Source organism: Coturnix japonica, chromosome 1, assembly GCF_001577835.2.
Source record: "Coturnix japonica isolate 7356 chromosome 1, Coturnix japonica 2.1, whole genome shotgun sequence".
NCBI classification, from domain to species: Eukaryota; Metazoa; Chordata; class Aves; order Galliformes; family Phasianidae; genus Coturnix; species Coturnix japonica.
This window is the reverse complement of record NC_029516.1, coordinates 7,494,196-7,511,525: the sequence shown is the minus strand read 5'-3', so window position 1 is coordinate 7,511,525 and position 17,330 is coordinate 7,494,196. Positions and strand designations below refer to the sequence as shown.

At 36.7% G+C, this 17,330-nt stretch overlaps 1 protein-coding gene across 1 annotated transcript in view; it reads right to left on the bottom strand.

The window, feature by feature from the left end:
• SEMA3D (semaphorin 3D) overlaps positions 1 to 17,330 on the bottom strand; it is a 137,908-nt gene that overhangs the window by 63,976 nt on the left and 56,602 nt on the right. Inside the window, 2 exon segments of the mRNA XM_015875912.2 lie at positions 1,583 to 1,645; positions 13,321 to 13,481. Coding sequence (XP_015731398.1) covers positions 1,583 to 1,645; positions 13,321 to 13,481 — 224 coding nt within the window.

The following is a 17,330-nucleotide window of genomic DNA, read 5'->3' as shown; positions in this document are numbered from 1 at the left end:
GTAGCGATTGTTTACTAAACAGTTCAAAGTTGTGATGGTTAAAATTTTGCAGTGGCTGTGTATTGGGCAGCTCATCAATCACACATGCAAGCCCTTCTTTTGTAATGCTTACAGCCACAAGGAACTATGTGGTAACAGTGCAGATTGGACGTGTTCTCAGTTCATGCTGTAGACACATCCCCAGTCAACCGAGGTCAGATAGCCACCGGATTTGTCTGCCTACAAATCCTCCTGCCTTTGCTCCTGATTAAGGGTTCTGCACTAGCTTTAACACCAAAGATTACATGATAGAAAGCTCTGTGGCAATCTCAAGGGCTTCAGCATACTTCCAACAGGATGTTTTGTGTGAGTGACTTCTCTCTGCACCAACCACATCCTGTTGGTCACTTTTATTTGGATCCTCTGGGAAGCTCAGGGCAGTCCTGGCCTTAACTGGACATGGCTGTGGCTAGTAAGCAGTCCAGATGGCTGCCATGTGCTGTAAGGGTGATACATGTGTTGATTATGAAGACATGTTGTAGCCTTCCCCAAAATATAAACAGGTATGATATGGTATTTAGGAGGAAACACATGAGCTATGCATAGGTCCAAGCAACCATTCTGCACCTTAGTGAGAGGCAAGCTGCAGAGGCAGTGCAAGAAACAAAAAGGAGTTATGATTATGTGACAAAAATAAATATTCCCTCCTCTGATCTTTTTCGTTATGTTTAGGTACAGAAATAGATCAGCACAAATCCTCCATAGAGTCCAGTATCAGAACTTTCCCAGTGCTCAGCAGAGGTGTTGTTTAGCCCTTGTCTGCTGTAAAGATAATAGTGGCAATAAGCTTGGATAAAAAGTTGAAATTCCTCAGACAAGAGGAGATAGTTTTGAGCTTGACTTCACCTTGGTAACAAACAGATTGCCAGAAAATACAATATTTGTGGAGAGGAAAGGAAGAAATTTTATTGTATAGCCAGAAAATGTTTACATTTATGGCGGACTTTAGACACAATGTAATCTGCACTATGCAAAGAAGATATGAAAGTTTTATTGTATATATGCATGTACCTTATGTACACAGAGGTTTCTTTAAGATCTGTGGTTACATAGGAAAGCTATTAGATCTGAGATTTTATTTTAACCTTAAACTCATTTGTCTGCAAATTAAGTTAATTTGTAATGTCCATTGCCACTCTGTTTCATTTATGAATTATAATGGAGTTACATTCAGGATATTTCCAAGAAAAGAGCACTTCAATGAGAAAGAAAAGACTTCCACAGGAAAAGTATTTCCTATCAGAAGAAAGTTCATTACTATCTCAACTGACTTAATTACATACAAGGATGGCTAAAACATTTGCTATTTTTAATAGTGAATATTTTTCTTAAAGCATTAACATTTAAAGCAATCCAATGATTTTTAAACGAATCCCCCCACTCCCTCCCCCCCTCCCTTTCTTTTCTCAATTATTTCATGAAAGAAAACAAACAAAAAAAAAACAAACAAAAAAAATTCACTAATGTATATAGTGCATATAGAAACAAATATACAGGTGTGCAAAATCACCAGAAAGAACAAAAATATCAAGACTATACTTACATGGGCATCTTTCCCAGCTAGTTTGCATAATTCCAACTTTTCTTTAGCTGCAGGCCAGTAAATCTGGAAGACAGTTGAAATAAGACAGAGATAATGAATAATATAAACCGTCTCGTGACTACTTTTAGTTTAACTACCTCCTTGAATGAACAGTTAAAACATACTTATACATGTTGAAGGAATTTACATATGAGTAGAAGTGAACCTGGCTTTAAAAACAGTCTTCCACCAGAAGTATCAAGGCTTTAAAGCAAACTCCCTTCTCTCTGTTCATTTCTTCGTTGTGCATATTTACTTTTAGTAAGCACTCAGTTAATCTATCTAGAACAACTTGTAAGTATTATGAATAGCATGATTTTCTCAAAGACAAGATGAGCCAAAATATCTAGAAATTAGAATTGCAGAACTAGGCAATTTACTTTGTAATGAATTTGGTCCAGTGAACACGGCAAAGCAATTTTAGAAAAAATAGTTAGCTGTTGTATCGGTGTCCAAATGAAAAGAGGTTTTGTCCGAAAAACTCAAGGTAGGCGAAAGGAAATTCTCATAACAAGGAGTGCCAGAAATTAATAGCACACAAAAATATTACTCTTCAACAATAACCAAGTGTACTGAGTAAAGTATACATATTTTGAAAATGGCATACATAAGCTTGAGAAAGAATCATGTACCTCACATAATTTTCTGCATAAAATATTATTACTTTTTTCTTCTTTCATTTGTACAGTTCTGTAAATTAGATTTTAGTGTAAATGATGGAGCCAGTTGTCAAATCACTGTCTGTTACTGTAACCTCAATGATATTAGTGAAGAAATGTTAAAGAACAACTGTTCAGGTTCTGGTTCATTGATTTCAATTAAGCAGTCAAAATTGGTTATTATTATTTTTCAGTTTCTATTAAATTCAAAACATAAATTGAATATAAATTCTTCCAGAAGCATCATGCTGAGCATAGATGGGATTTTTTCCCCTGCTTATTTTGACAAAATGAAGATACAGCCGGTCCTTGTGATTAACAGCAACAAATCACGCTGTTTTCTGATCAAATATTGGTTAGGAAACTTTCGATTTCCAGAAACCAATATGCAGATTACTAGTAGTCAGAGACCCTTCAGAGCCTTCAGAGGCCTACAAATACTTTATAAAATTCTAAATAATGCCATGTGAATAAAGCTTAAAGATTAAAGATAAGATTAAAAATAATGATTAAAGATAAAAGACATTAAAAACTGTCTCTCAGTAAAGTAAAGATGTATATCTCAAAAACAGGCAAGAGGGATTAGCATCTATAGCATTCCCTTAGGTTCACTCAGCTGTTGGCAGCTTTTAAGATGTGCCTTATCCCATACACAGGTTTATGCCCTGGGATAGAATGATAAAGAGTATCCTCTGTCCATTGGTGTTGTCAAAGCCCAAGATACCCCAGATATACAGTGTTCTTCTTGATATTAGGGCAGCCTTTTTATTTAATCTCTTTCTCTTCTCTTTTCAGTGAAAATGGATTTGGTGATTTTCTGCAAGGAAATCAGTTCCCTTTCTGTGAATTTACAGATACCTCTGTGATTAGAAGCTAATAGTAAAGATAACGTATTTTAAATTATATAAAGCTTAAGCAAATATTGCCATAAAGGGTTAAAGTTAAAGATAAGGCAGTACAACAACATCTCAACACTGGAGTAAAAATTTATTTTCCCAGAGCATTTTTTCAGAATGATGTCATTATACACTCCAGGTATGAAAACACAATTGGAAATCAGCTACAGTGGTATCTTTGGATTACGCAGAGTGCAACTCCAAAAAGTATAGAGCAGGATACACTGGGAACTTGTCAAATCCATTGGGAAGAGCTGAAGCTAGTGCCAGTGAACTCAGCTGGTCTCTGCCTGGTACAGCTTTGCCTTGTAGCACTGGCCTGCTACAAGTGTCACTGTGTTAAGTAGAAAAAGAGCTTGATGCTTAAGAGGTGCTGCTGGAGAAAAAGTGATGAAAAAGGAACAGATAGAGGAATATAAGATAATGGATATCCAAATGTCTAGGTAGTCTTAAACTGAGATCTGATCTTCAGTTCTTTTGCATAGAAACTTCATACCCAATTCTGCCCACACAACTCCTTTCCACAACAGAAAAGGCCATTACAGGTCTGCGAGGAGTCTCTTGTTTTGGTTTTGCCAATGTTCAGATGTCTGGTTATGTAGACAAGATCTCCTTCAATAGCTTTTTGAAAATACCTACCTCTACCTGCCAACTACACAGCATTACTTGCTTTGGGAGGTCTAGTTATACTGGAAAGCATCTACTTAAAACATCACATGTATTAATGGACACCACCTTCAACCCTTGCTGAGATTTCTTCATGGGTCATTGTGTTTGTCATGCAGGTTGCATAATTCAGGATGAAATACACACCTTGCCTTTGTGACTGAAGACCACTGTCAATTATGACAGAAAATTCATTTGATTCTCATTCTGGCTACTCAACACACCCAGCATTATGCAAAGCCACATTAGCCAATGGAAAGTGAAGCTAAGCTGTCCAACAACCTTTAAAATCAACTTACTACAAAAAAGAATAAAGTGATATTTATTTGCTTTTCAGCTGAGAAATGAAAGGTTCCCAGAAATAGTCATTTCCAAACTGTAAGAGATCAAGTCAAATGCATAATGCAGTAAGTGCATATCAAGACTCCGCATAACTTCAGGCTTAAGACAGCACAATTTATATATATATATCATGGTCAGTATTTGCAATGAGAAATCTTAGAATAGTTATGTGTAATTGCTCAATTTAAGAGAAGAATGTAACCAGTTGAAATTCATCAACAATATACTTAGACAGGATTATTTTCTTCTCTTAAGCTTCAGTTTATTATCCTTGCAAAATATCCATATCAGAATTCCAAAGGTTAGGGCTACCGTCATGGTATCCCAATTCTATCTGTTATGGATCAATTTAAAAAAACAAACCTTAGCATTACTTCTAAATAATTGTACAAACATTTTCTTAAATTTAGCAACAGAGAAGAAATTAAAATCTCACTAATAAGTGCAAGCTAACTTTTCTCTGTTGGCAGAGTGAAAGAAATCCTCCCCAGAGTACGAAATTAAGTAATGCAGAAGTGTAGGACAGATAAGGTATCACATTAAAGGGTAGCTGGAAATTGATTTCTGATTAAAACAAAACATTATAAACCACAAAAATCCTTTTTTCAGATTAGAGGTGTGGTAAGGTCCAGAAGTAAGAAACATTTTTCCTTCCTCTAAACGTGTGCTTTTACTACAAGTGTAAAGAGAAAAAAATGAATTTTTATAAATATAGATGATTTATGTATATAAATTGATAAGTAGATGATATATATACACCATTATGTGTATCTACAAAGATACAGTTCTATCAGTTTCATTTCAGCTGCCATCTGTCATGAATTAACAATAATGGTTAAGAGTTAATATTTCCCTTGTCTTTATCTCTCTTTCTAAATCCACTTTTGTTTGTAGGTTAAGACAGACAATAAATGCTTTGGTGAAATGATGGCTCAAAGACAGAACACTGAATTTTGATTCCAAAGGAACCGCTGTATTAAATTGGAGGTTATTCAAGAATCATTTCTAATGAAGCTACTAAATCCGGCATGATTCACAGCTTTTCCAAAACAGTGGAAGATAATAGGTATCATCAGTGCACACATAGACACACACACAAAGAGAAACTAAACATATCAAAGCAGATTACAGATCTATTTGTCTTATTTTGCATTTTTGAAAGGTTTCAGAGCAGTTCTATAGGGAAGGGATAACTTAAATTTCTAATGAACACTGAAACAATATCGCACTCAATATATCTTGGTGAAGAGATATTGCTCCTGGCTAATGTTGTGCCTTTCTTTAAAAAACAGCTGAACTACACATTACTGTAGAAAAACTGCTCATCAGAGCTCCAGTAAAGTATTTTGTAAGGTGCAACATGGAAATTGACTAGCTTAGATGGGGAAAATTTATAATTGTTATATTTATTAATAAAATAAAATAAAAAATAAATAAAAAATTTGAAAGACTCGAGTAATGATATTCTGGGATTAAAAACGTTCCTAGTCAAGTTGCATGAAACATCCCACAACACCTCTTATAGCAAAATTGGATGGGGTTATTAAAAGAATACCTGCAGTATGAGGTATTTGCTTGTGATAGCAGAGAGTAAGACCAGCTGACCAACATGATTCTTCCCATTCCCATGTCCCTGAGATAGACACACTCACACACACACTTGAGTGTCTCATTGAGGTCAATGGCTTTCAGCAGCCCTGGAGGTTTCAATTGAGCCTCTCGTGTGCTTGACATCACACACGTGTGTCAGCACATCTCTATCAGCACAGTCTCTGGTACAAGAAACCTCAAAGTGTTTTGTCAGTGGTACAGGTAGCACCAGCAGGATGCATCCCTATCTGGAGTGAAGCACATCAACTGACTGGCGTGTCTTGTAACACTCACTCACTGAATTTGATCCATGTGAAGTAAGTCACTACTTCCTCCCTGTCTTGCAGGACTAAGATATGAGTCAAAGCACTTACAGGAAAATACATTGATTTTAAGCAGCTGCTTGATACAGCCAGAGAAAGCCTGCTTCCTTCCCTTGTTTTATTCTATGCACTACATTATTGTAGTGATGTTTTAGAGGAGACATGCAATAAAATTACAGCATCCTTGGCATCCAAATGTCTCATTAAGACTTTGGGAGTCATGCATACCATAATTCAGATGCTTAAGCTCAGTAATATTAATGTATTCTCTATACAACAGTTCCAAATGAAGCACTCAAAGAACAAAAGCAGATGGTTCTGTAAGCTTATCATCATACTGGCATATGAAATGTGCTCCCCCTGAGAAACTTTCCTCCATGACACTACTACTCTGCACAATAAAAAATAAATAAATACAAGACTGGATTCCTTACGTAGTCTAAAGCAATCATAAAGCAGATGCTGTAAAGAGAGTACCCCAATTAAAAAATGTTGGAGTAAACAAGAAGACAGTACAACCCCAGCTATGCTGCTGCCCCACTAATTATAACACTCAGATTTCAGTTTTCCTACCGGTAAAATGAGAATAATGGCACTTGCAATTTTCTCTCCTTTACCCCCAAAGAAATTAATTAATGGCTGAAAAATGGAAAGTATTAAAAAGCAGATAAGATCAATGAGCACTGAGAATGATACGACAGTGATCTAATGAAAAGACTGACACAGTGTTTCATACGACACTGTCATAAATATCACAGCCCAATACCTTAACAGTATGTGTTCAGAGTACACTTTCTGGGAACCAGGACATTTGTCACTTCTGTATACTGACTCAAGGTCATATCACTTCTAGAAATTTACTGAATTTCCCAAGGAACAGAAGAGAGAATTTCATGCCTTTTTAGTATTATTTTGCTGAAAACAAAGAGTGTTCTAATTAATGGGAAAATGAGCTGTTTTTAGCATACTATGCAAGTGTGCCAGTTGGTCTCTAAATACCTCACATCTGTTACACTCATGTATTTGGTATGGGAAGTCCACAACTTGGGAAACTACAGAGATTGTTCTCATATACAACTCTAAAGAGGAAGGTTACCCTACGAACTTCTTGTAACTGGTTCCCACTGTACTTGCCATACTCTGGAATTCGACGTTTTAAAGTCATGAGTAAACAAAGGAAGTTCAGATATCTAAGTTCCTTATCTGAATTTTCCCCTGTATTTGAAACCCAAACAGACCGTCTCTAGAACTAAATTTTTCACCTTTCTTTTTAACAGCTTTATCAAAGGTTAGCTAGCTACAAGGAATACTTAGAGACTCCTAAAAGCCAGGCCAGTGTTCTTAAATCTCTGTTACTTTAATAACTACCACAAACCTTCCTTCTTTCAACAGGTATTCCTACATCTGACACACTAATTCCCACAGCAGAGATATACCTCCAGGGAGAGATTTGACAGAAATTTCCAACTCCAATTATTTTCTAGTAACAGAAAATCAGATTTCTGAAAGATTTGATATGGACAGGGAGAAGAGAGGATATAAAGATTGATTCAGACTGATTTATAGCACTGCAGGAAGCACAAGTGTCAAGGTATATTATTCCTTATTTTATCAAGTTGAGTTTAATGACCTTGGAAGTCAGAGGGAAACAGTTGTGCAGTTGGATGACACATTCACAGACTTTGGGTAGCTTAAATTTGGCAAGTGGCTTTTAAAGAGAAATGTCTGAACCAAACAAGCTTACATTGCATCTGCCTGAGACAAAGAGATATCTCAACTTGTCTCAGGGCTTTTCTTAAAGCCCAGCCTACTCCAAACACAACTTCAGGAGTGCCAAGCCTTTCAAAACTCAAGGGCTTTCTGAGAAGTGCATTTTCAGGTGCACATTAAACAGGTGTGAAAACATAAAGAAAACAGACCAAAAGCTGATTTCATTTATGCAGGATTAAATCTTGAAAGGCTTTAGTGCTTTTGCACTTCATTTTCTACAGTATAACCACAGCCCACCATCTGTTTCTCCTGAAAGGAAACTACACAACAGGACTTTTACTGTAAATGGCATTTCTTCTGACATGTTTATCCCTTCAGATTGAAGATAAATCCTACCTCTGAAAAAGTCAAAGCCCAGTATGAGTTTTCAGAGAGCAGGATATTGGCTGTTCTTTATACCAAAATACAGGTGTAAAATATAAAAACAACAGGGAATGTTTACGGAAACATAATTCACAGCAACAATGCAAAAGGAAATAACAGAGACACTGTCTTCCACCTAGGATCACTGTCCATCTGGTCACATACTGCTTTCTCCACATTTTGACTATAGACTGTTGCTCTGTGCCTGGTTGAAAGCTTCCATCCTGTATACACAGGTCCCTAAATTTAGGTCTGTTAAACAATGTTATGGACTATACAGGTTTGCAGATCTTCAGAGAAACATTTACATAGATCAGTGACAGGGGCAATCCAGAAGATAGCAAGCACAGCCATCCTAGTACAGTCATAGCTCCTTCTTACACAATTCCTTCAGTAGCCGCTGCTGACAGTTTTTAGGGACAGGACGCTAAACTACACACATATCCAGTATCAACAGTCTTGTTTCACTGCAAGTGATAGGCAAAAATATTCCTCTCTCTATGAGTTTTGGAAGGGTATGAAATTAACAGGTGGAAATGAGTGGCTTATGAACTGTAACACCCAGAAATCTTACTTCTGAAACAAAAGTAAGTCAGTAATTATTCCTTTAATTCCTGGTAACTAATTCCTTATGTGTGGAGAGTCAGATCATGCCGCTGTCAGATTTCAGTATCACCTTGATTCTTTTCTTGGGAAAATTAGGAACAATGTTCTCCCAAACAGACTCATGGCCATACTCCCCTACCACTGGGCTTATTTTAACTTCCCCACTTTCAAAACTTTAGCAGTCTCCCGTGACTTCCACAGGACTCTTTGGTCTCTGCTGATGTCACCTGAAATCCTTCTTCCCCTCACAGGCAAAGAAAGCATCACCCTCAGACAGTCCACAACTTTTGCTAATAGACAGAAAGCTGAAATTCTTTGGCAAAAAGGAACTGGCCTATAATGGGTTGGGAAGTACCAGTCTCATTTCTACTGTGTTTAAATGCTACAGTAAGTAACTCAGCCTGTGTGCGCACTCCCAAGGCTTGTGTATGATGGCAGAGACAAGTCTTAATTCAATAAATTCCCATTGGTTTCATTCGTAACTTATACACATCTATAGCCCAACAGGAGGTTTCCCAGAACAATGAAGGTATAATTGGGCTCCTGTATCTTGATATTGTTTTATACAGGTATGCATATGCTTTTTCATACATAACCACCCTATTGCAGAGATAGGTGGGTCACGCTGCAGATCTCACACAGTGATAGCAGTGCTGACACACAGTCCCACTTTTGCAGTTAATAAGCACCAGAGCTGTGGAAAGGCAAATAATTGCTTTGCAAATATTTCATAAGTGTTTAGCCATCTGATATGAATATACACATATATGCATATGTATTCTTCACTGTGAACTGCACACAGATAGAATCAATACAAAAGAAGATTGAAGGATAAGATGCAAGACAGCTGCACCTGGCAATGACCAAAAAAAACCCATCCCAAAACAAAACAAAACAAAAAATCCATCACCAACAAACACAAACCAAGGATGCTCCAAGTGACAATTTGTGACCCAGTGCCAATACACACTGGAGCAGATGAAAAAAAAACTGACATGTTTATCTATTTGGCCCACATGTGGCTGTGTCTTCTAGCACTGACAGCTCCTGCAGGTTGGCAGCTTTTCAAAAGCTTGTCAGGCCTTGATAGCATTCCTATTCCTGCAGAGATGGGTGGGGTCGTGCTGCAGATTACACGGTGATAACAGGCCTGACATATAACTCTGCTTGCATTGGTAGCAAGCATGGGAGTCACAGAAACATGCAGAATTTCGCCTCAGCTAGTCAATAAATGTTTGCCCAGTTTGTTATGTTTTGTATTTCTACTTTATTTTTTTAAGAAAGAAAATAAAGAGGAAAATAACAAAGGTTTAAGGCAAACTCACAAGAAAACTGCATTCACCAAAATAATCTTTTCAACTTGCACCCCAGAGTTTAGGACTATTAGCAAATTCTTTTCCAGCTTTCCACTCTCTTGTGCTAGTAAAGAATTATATTTAGACTTGTTTTACACAATAATTCTACTGGGTATGAGATAGTTGTATTCAGGTTTATTGTCTGCATTTCCTGGGTCCTGATAAATATAGGACACAGTTTCTTTTATTTATTTACACTATATAAACAGCTTGCAATATTTGTAAGCCATCTCAGTTCTTTCAATAAAAGACAGTGGCACAGATAATTATACTTCTGCAAAACAAGCTTTAGGTTTCTGTTTCAGGACAAATTCATTGAAGTTTTACCCCACTGGAAAAAAAAAAAAAAAAAAAAAAAAAAAAAAGACATTTTTCCATTTTCCCCTTATTTACTTGTAGATTGCTACCATTTTAGTTTTCTGCATTTTTCTAATTCTGGTGTGTTTTTCTGTTATACCACAGTAGCTACTGCTGTTTCATAATAAGGTTTGCAAGCACTCGAAACTGTGTGGATTTTTTTGAGCTACCAGCTAAGGAAGTTTTCAACCAATTACACAATAAATTGAATAAAACCTACAGTGATTCAAGACATTGGAAGTCCTGAAAAACAACAGATTTATTGCATCAGGAGAAAAATATATATATATACACCAGGAAATAAAGCCCTAACTTAATATATTTAAGTTAACTAATTTAGGTAAATAATTAGGTTGCAAAAAGGAAGTTATTAAATGATATACGTATACATTGGAGAGGGGAACATAATACAATGCTTTGGATGTTTATTTGATTACTGTCCCACATGCATGAATATAGAGCCTCAGATTCTGCAATATAATCTTTCCAAGAAGTTATGTCCACAAATGGAGTTTTCTGGGAGTAGATTGTTTGGGACACTGACTTGGCTTCTGGATGTATCAATAGTTACTAATGCAACAAATATCTGAAACTGAGAACTTTTTCCTCTTTTTTTTTTTTAATTTAATGTAATCTGAACCAGAAGACAATATTCTAATGAATTACTGTCATTGGAGAGGCTGCCTTGTCAGGCTGCTCCTGCTCCAGGAAAGGACAAAGGGCACGCTTCAGCCCCTTGCAGACCCGACATGTGTGGTTTCCTCACACCAGGAGAGCCTGGCAGCTGGCCGCCTGGCCCCACGCCAACCCAAACCACAGTCAGTCTAAACACAGCGCCGGCAAACGCTGCTTTCTGACACTTCCCTGCTACTGGAGAGTATCCTTGAGAGCTGAAACCTCATCAGTGACTGAGATTTATACAGTAACGACTTCCCTCATCTTCGCTCTCCCCTCACACTTTTCAAACAACCCAGCATTGAGGAACTGAGGAGAAAGGTTCGGACAACATCAATTCATGGGCATGTGCCCAAGTAGGCACATTTATAGAGTTGCTGGACACCCATGGAGACCTTGGAAATGAGCACACCAGGGTGCTTTGCAATGCTTTTGTGTCAATTCTAGCTACTTAAATACACTTTGCCTCAATGTTTTGTCTGAAAGGTTTGAGACGACCTAAATAGTTAAACAGAGGAGTATTTGAATTCACACATAATATTTTCCTTTCTACAGATATCCTCCTGGTTTCGAATTTTATTCCCTGCTTTTAAGCTACCACAAATACATAGGCACACATCTGTTCAGTTTACAAAATACAAATTTTAATTCAGAGGCTCAGCTTTGCAGTCCCTCTACCAAATGACACTCTTATCACCAACAAATCCTCCTAGATCAGACTGCATTCTGCACTTCTAAGAAAGCTCAGTATCATTCGTGGTTTGGCTAAGGTGAAAATGTTACCAGTTTGGGCAGAGGGGTGTGAACACCTCCAGAAAGTCTGAACTAATCAATCGCCACTGAGCATAATGGGAAGTGACAGCACTCAGCATCTCTCAGGAGGCTATTGGCATCACACAGTAACAGGATTCTGCTTTTCACACAAATAATGGTAGCTACAGAAAGCCTTTGCTAAAGATCAATCTATGGTGTCAAAATCTGTGATATGAATGATGCTGTTTTCACTACAATGGCCTGAAGAGGTGATGATTCTTGAATAAAACATTAAAATGGAAGATGTATACGGGGCATCTCATAAGGCATCCCAGGGAAGAGATCTGAAATAATCTGAGTTTTAAAGAAAGCTGTGTGTGGAGCACTGTAGAATTCGAAATAAGATATTCAGCTGAGTACTAGAAACCCTTGTATATAACGACAGCAAGTGTTGTACTCAGAATTGAGGCAAAATCATCTCCTGTTACACCTGTTAAGCCCTTTGCTGCCATCATATTAATTCAGGGTCAGTTCCCACTTCAGAGCTGACAGTAGAATACAGTCATTTAAAACCTCCTGCTGGTGCTTAAGGAAAATATCAAACAGCTGAGAATTTGAATTTTCTTTAGTAAGGAGAATGCCTGGAACAAACAGGAAAGAAGTTTTCGTGCGTGTTCCCATTCAGACATCTGTTTCTTATCCTTAGTAGTTAATTGTGCTTAGAAAATCTCTGTTTCATCATGTCTACTACAAATACTGAAGGCTAAATTTCCTTTCTATTATTTGGAATTAACACTGTCACAGGGCATGGACCAGGGCATACAATGGATCCCAGTGGAAGTTTTTCCTATTGTTAGCAATTCCAGATATTAACAATCAATTTTAACAATTTTGAACACTTAAATTGCCTCAGATCTGTTCAATATTTGAGGAACATAATCCCAGTAACACCAGGAAGAAGGGAAAGATCTGTCTTTAATTGCCATCTTCAAAATGCTTTCATGCAAGGATGAACATGACAAAAGAAATAGAACATGACAGAAGCAAGCTCTCAGAGGCGCTGATTATTTTGGTTCCAAGTAGGAAACTTCTTTTATAGGATTTCAGTCTTACAGCGGCTTACATACTATCAGAAAAATCAACTCATTAAAGATAACCGTGTATGTATGGGAGGTGAGATTATTAAATCCTGGTACAAAGCATGATACAGCAAATCTCACAATTACCCAATGAAGTGAAAGAAAAAGGAAAGAAGGAGGGGGAAAAAAAAGAAAAGAAAAAAAAAAAAAAAAAGGAACAAAATTGAAATTATGTGATGAATTGAATTCTGAAAAATAAACTGACCTTTTTTACATTTTTGTTTAAATCAACCAAGTTGAGCAGGAAGATGTGGTCTTTTGCCCCGACAAGCAGCCGGCCCCTCTCCTCATCTAGCAGCAGGGTTCGAAAATCTAGCCCCTCTGTAGAGCCCAGGAATGGGATGCAGCTGTTTGAAAGCAGCAAGTCTGTGGGAAAATGAAGAAAATCTTTATAATCAAAATGTTTACATATGACTCATTGGTGTCTTTTATAAATATATGCAACCAGCATGTAGAATGTTGGTAAGATAACTGCAGTCTTGAAGCATATCTTTCCAAGGTCATGGTATAATTCCTATTAGCCTTAGTTGTCTAGGAGGGTAGGGAATGTTATAATTCCAAATTGGGCAATATTTACTCTTGCAAAGACTTCTGTATGAGAATTTCTTAATATGTTATCTTATGACATAAAGAAATCACATTCTTCAGCAGCACTTGGAAAAAACAAACAAACAAACAAACAAACACACATGCTATATCCTATTGCATTGAAAGAAAACCACCATGAATTTATATCATCATATTCATGGATACATGCGATGAAGGATCAATATCTTTCCATATTTGCTGCTGTAAATATAAAGAAGCAAGGAAGATAAATGAAAACTAAACATCAAGGAGCTGAAAACAGAAGATTGATGTGGCAGTTATGTAAGGATGAGAACTATGAAAATGAAAGAAACAGCCTCACCAGCCTCATATTATAGAGTTTCTTCCTAAAATCTAACTGGAATCTACTCTCACTCTCACTAAAAATATTATCCCTTGTCCTATCACCACTTTCTCTGAGAAAGAGTACCTTTCCATCTTTCCCATATTCCCCTTCAAGCACTATAGGCACCCTTTGTGAATAGACAGTTTGACATAAGGTTCAGTTTGTCTAACATTCATTTTTTATGTCAGTTCAGAAAATAGCTGCAATTAAATTTCCAGTGTAACTGAAAATTGAAATCTGAAATAGAGGGCAGTATAGAGGCATATTAAGGGGAGTATTGAGTGCAACACCTCTAAAGTCCTGGGGTCAGTATTTTCCTTACAGAGGTAGTGCTCTGTGGCTCTCACTGTATCATTGCCCTCCCTGCAGGGAAAGTTTGGGCACAGCTTTGAATGTGGCTTGTAATTGATCATCAAACCCTTTCCTTATTAAGAGCTCAATTTTCCGGAACAACTTTTCCTGTAATTTCGTAATGGGTTCCAATCTCCTTCAAAAGTAATTAAGAAAAAACATGTTACTCCATGAATCTAATGAAAGAATCTATGCTTTCCCTGTGAAAAGCTAAAGGGCCCTAAAGTTGAGTTTGAAGCCTACTGCGGATGTAATTTTGGATGAGGACACAAACAACATATAGAAAAGAGCACAATGAGAGTACAGTAATGTTGGGCAATTACAAATTTGGGGAGAACAAAAATAAACACATGAAACAGTTCTTCCACGAGCAATCTCTCCAAGATAAACCACTAAGGAATCTCGGGACAGAAAAGCTCAATTCAAAATAAAATTAAAGACATTTCCACCTTCTTAGTACTGTATGGACATTGTGTCTTTCCTGATAAAGAAGTTAGATTTATAGTACAAGTTATTTACACTTCCTGATCATGATGAAAATTATTACCAGTGCTCTGCAGAGTAACTCCTGAACAAAATTGAGTGAAAAAACATTTTTCTCCAAAGTTTCTCACAAAACCTGTAGTAGGCAAAGCAAAGATTAAATCCTGTTGATAGCTAATAACCAGAACTATGGGAGAAAAAATATTTTAACATTATTTATATGACTATCTAGTGTCATATATATATTTTTTATACATATATATATACATATATTGGCTATGTATCTTCTATTCAAGCTTGTGTGGTTTTGTCTGGCACACTGCTGAACACTGTTACAATATAGTCTGAAAACAAATTGTGTTGTATGGCAGCTCCTATTCCCCTAGGTGGGATTTGTTTGGCAGTACTCTGAAAAATCTTACATCATACTGAAAATCACAAGTTAAACTTTATATTCCTTTAGTATCCTCTTTTGCCTATCTTTTGCAAAGACAAAGATGTTTTCACTATTCTGCACATTAGTAGCTCTTTAGAAGACAGCAAGATCACATAGGAATAAGTTGTGAATAATGCTGTACCATGAACACTTAAATCCCATCCAAACTGCCTACATGAGAAGTGGCTGATAAACAGCCAAAACAATTATATATTATTGTTAAAAATAATATATTATTCAAGAAAAAAAAAAAAATAATTCTCCCCCCCCCAGCTTCTCAGCTTAGCTCTCTTCACTACTGTGAAGAATCAAGGATTTATGACTCCTGATGACTCCTGACACTTTTGTTGTTGGGGTATCCACTACAGGAGAGGTATCTTGAGTTACACTCTTAATTTTTGAATGAGGTACATATTTCTTCATTAGATGTCACAGTCTGTACAAAACTCCTCCCTTGTTTTTTATTTCAGACTGGAAATTGCTGGTACTGGATGTGATGGAGATGTTTACTGGAAAGGGATTCTGTGATGCTGACCACAGCAAAACTGGAGCATTTAGCTCCCTTGGGCTACTCAGATTTTTCTTGGTTGATCCCTGAAATACTGTTTATCATTTGAATATTTCTGAGTAAATGTCTTTCTCTTCTCCACCCATGATGTAAGAGCTGGCTGCATTACTAAAATATCCAATCAATTGCATATACTAACAAATTCCTTACAAATTCCTCCTCAACTCCAGCCCCAGAAATTTGATCTTAGTAAGGATAAATGAGAGCATTTGCACAAACATACATAGCACTTGATTTCATTGTCTGCAGTCATGCAATCCACTGTGCTTTGCAAGTATGTCACATTCCCAAATATCTTGACCTGATTCTCCACATACGTAGATCACTGAGACAGTTTTCCACTTCCTATTTCTTTCTTATTTGGAAGGAAAGGTCTCTGTACTGACCATCCCAAAAGCACAGTCATCATCTATTGCTGAAAACTTCTAGTATTTCTCAGTAAAGAACCACCTAAAACAGCTACAATAGGGAGGGATAAAGTTTTCTCATGGCTGAAACACCCAAATGGGAATGCGGCCTGCCTGGTGCCTTGTAAAGCCATTCATTCCATCACATCATAAGGAAAGCATTTGTAAAATGCTCCAGATTAAAATGACAACACTGCACACTGATTTCTTACTGATGTAAACGACAAAACAAGCTGCAAAGTGGTGAAGAATCAGGTTTGGTCAGTTATTTACTAACTATTGAAAAGAGAATGGAAATAAGAACACTGACACTGATAAGATTAAAATTAAAACATGACCAATAAAATTTGACAAGTAAACATTAACAGAGAATTGATTAAATTACAGACAAATTAATCATTATTCTCACTCACCAAAACCAAAACAATCCAGCTTTATCAGCTGCCATTTGCAGCAAGATATCTTAAATAGGACCTAGGATATCACATTAGAAAAATTCACCATAAAAAGCATACTTGTCCATTTACAATCAGGAGCATATATTGTATTGAAAAAAAAAGCTGTTGATTCAAATCACTGTATCTGAAGCCAGTCTAATATAAAATAGCTTTCTCACAGGTCAAAAAGCAAAGTTAGTTACAGAGATGATCTTGTATGTCTGCACATTCACTATTCAATTTACAGTGTGTATATGGCATTTTACTGAAAATAATATATATATATATACTCCAGTCTGGCCTGGCCATTAAGTGAATATTCAGCAAAATCCCCTTTGGGTTAATATTTCACTATGGAGTGGTAGGAGTTAGATTAATAAGTGTTTCTTATTCATTTAGAAAGGTGTCTCAGTGGACATGGTTCACAACAGCTTGATCATTGCTTACTTCAGCTATCTATAGCATCAGTGCCATGTGTAAGGCTTTCTAATGAAAAAAAAATAAATGATATCCTATTTCGATAATAAGTATTTACATTTATACAGCATATTCAGGCTTCTTAGCTTTGGATTATATATTCTGTGATCACACTGTTGTTC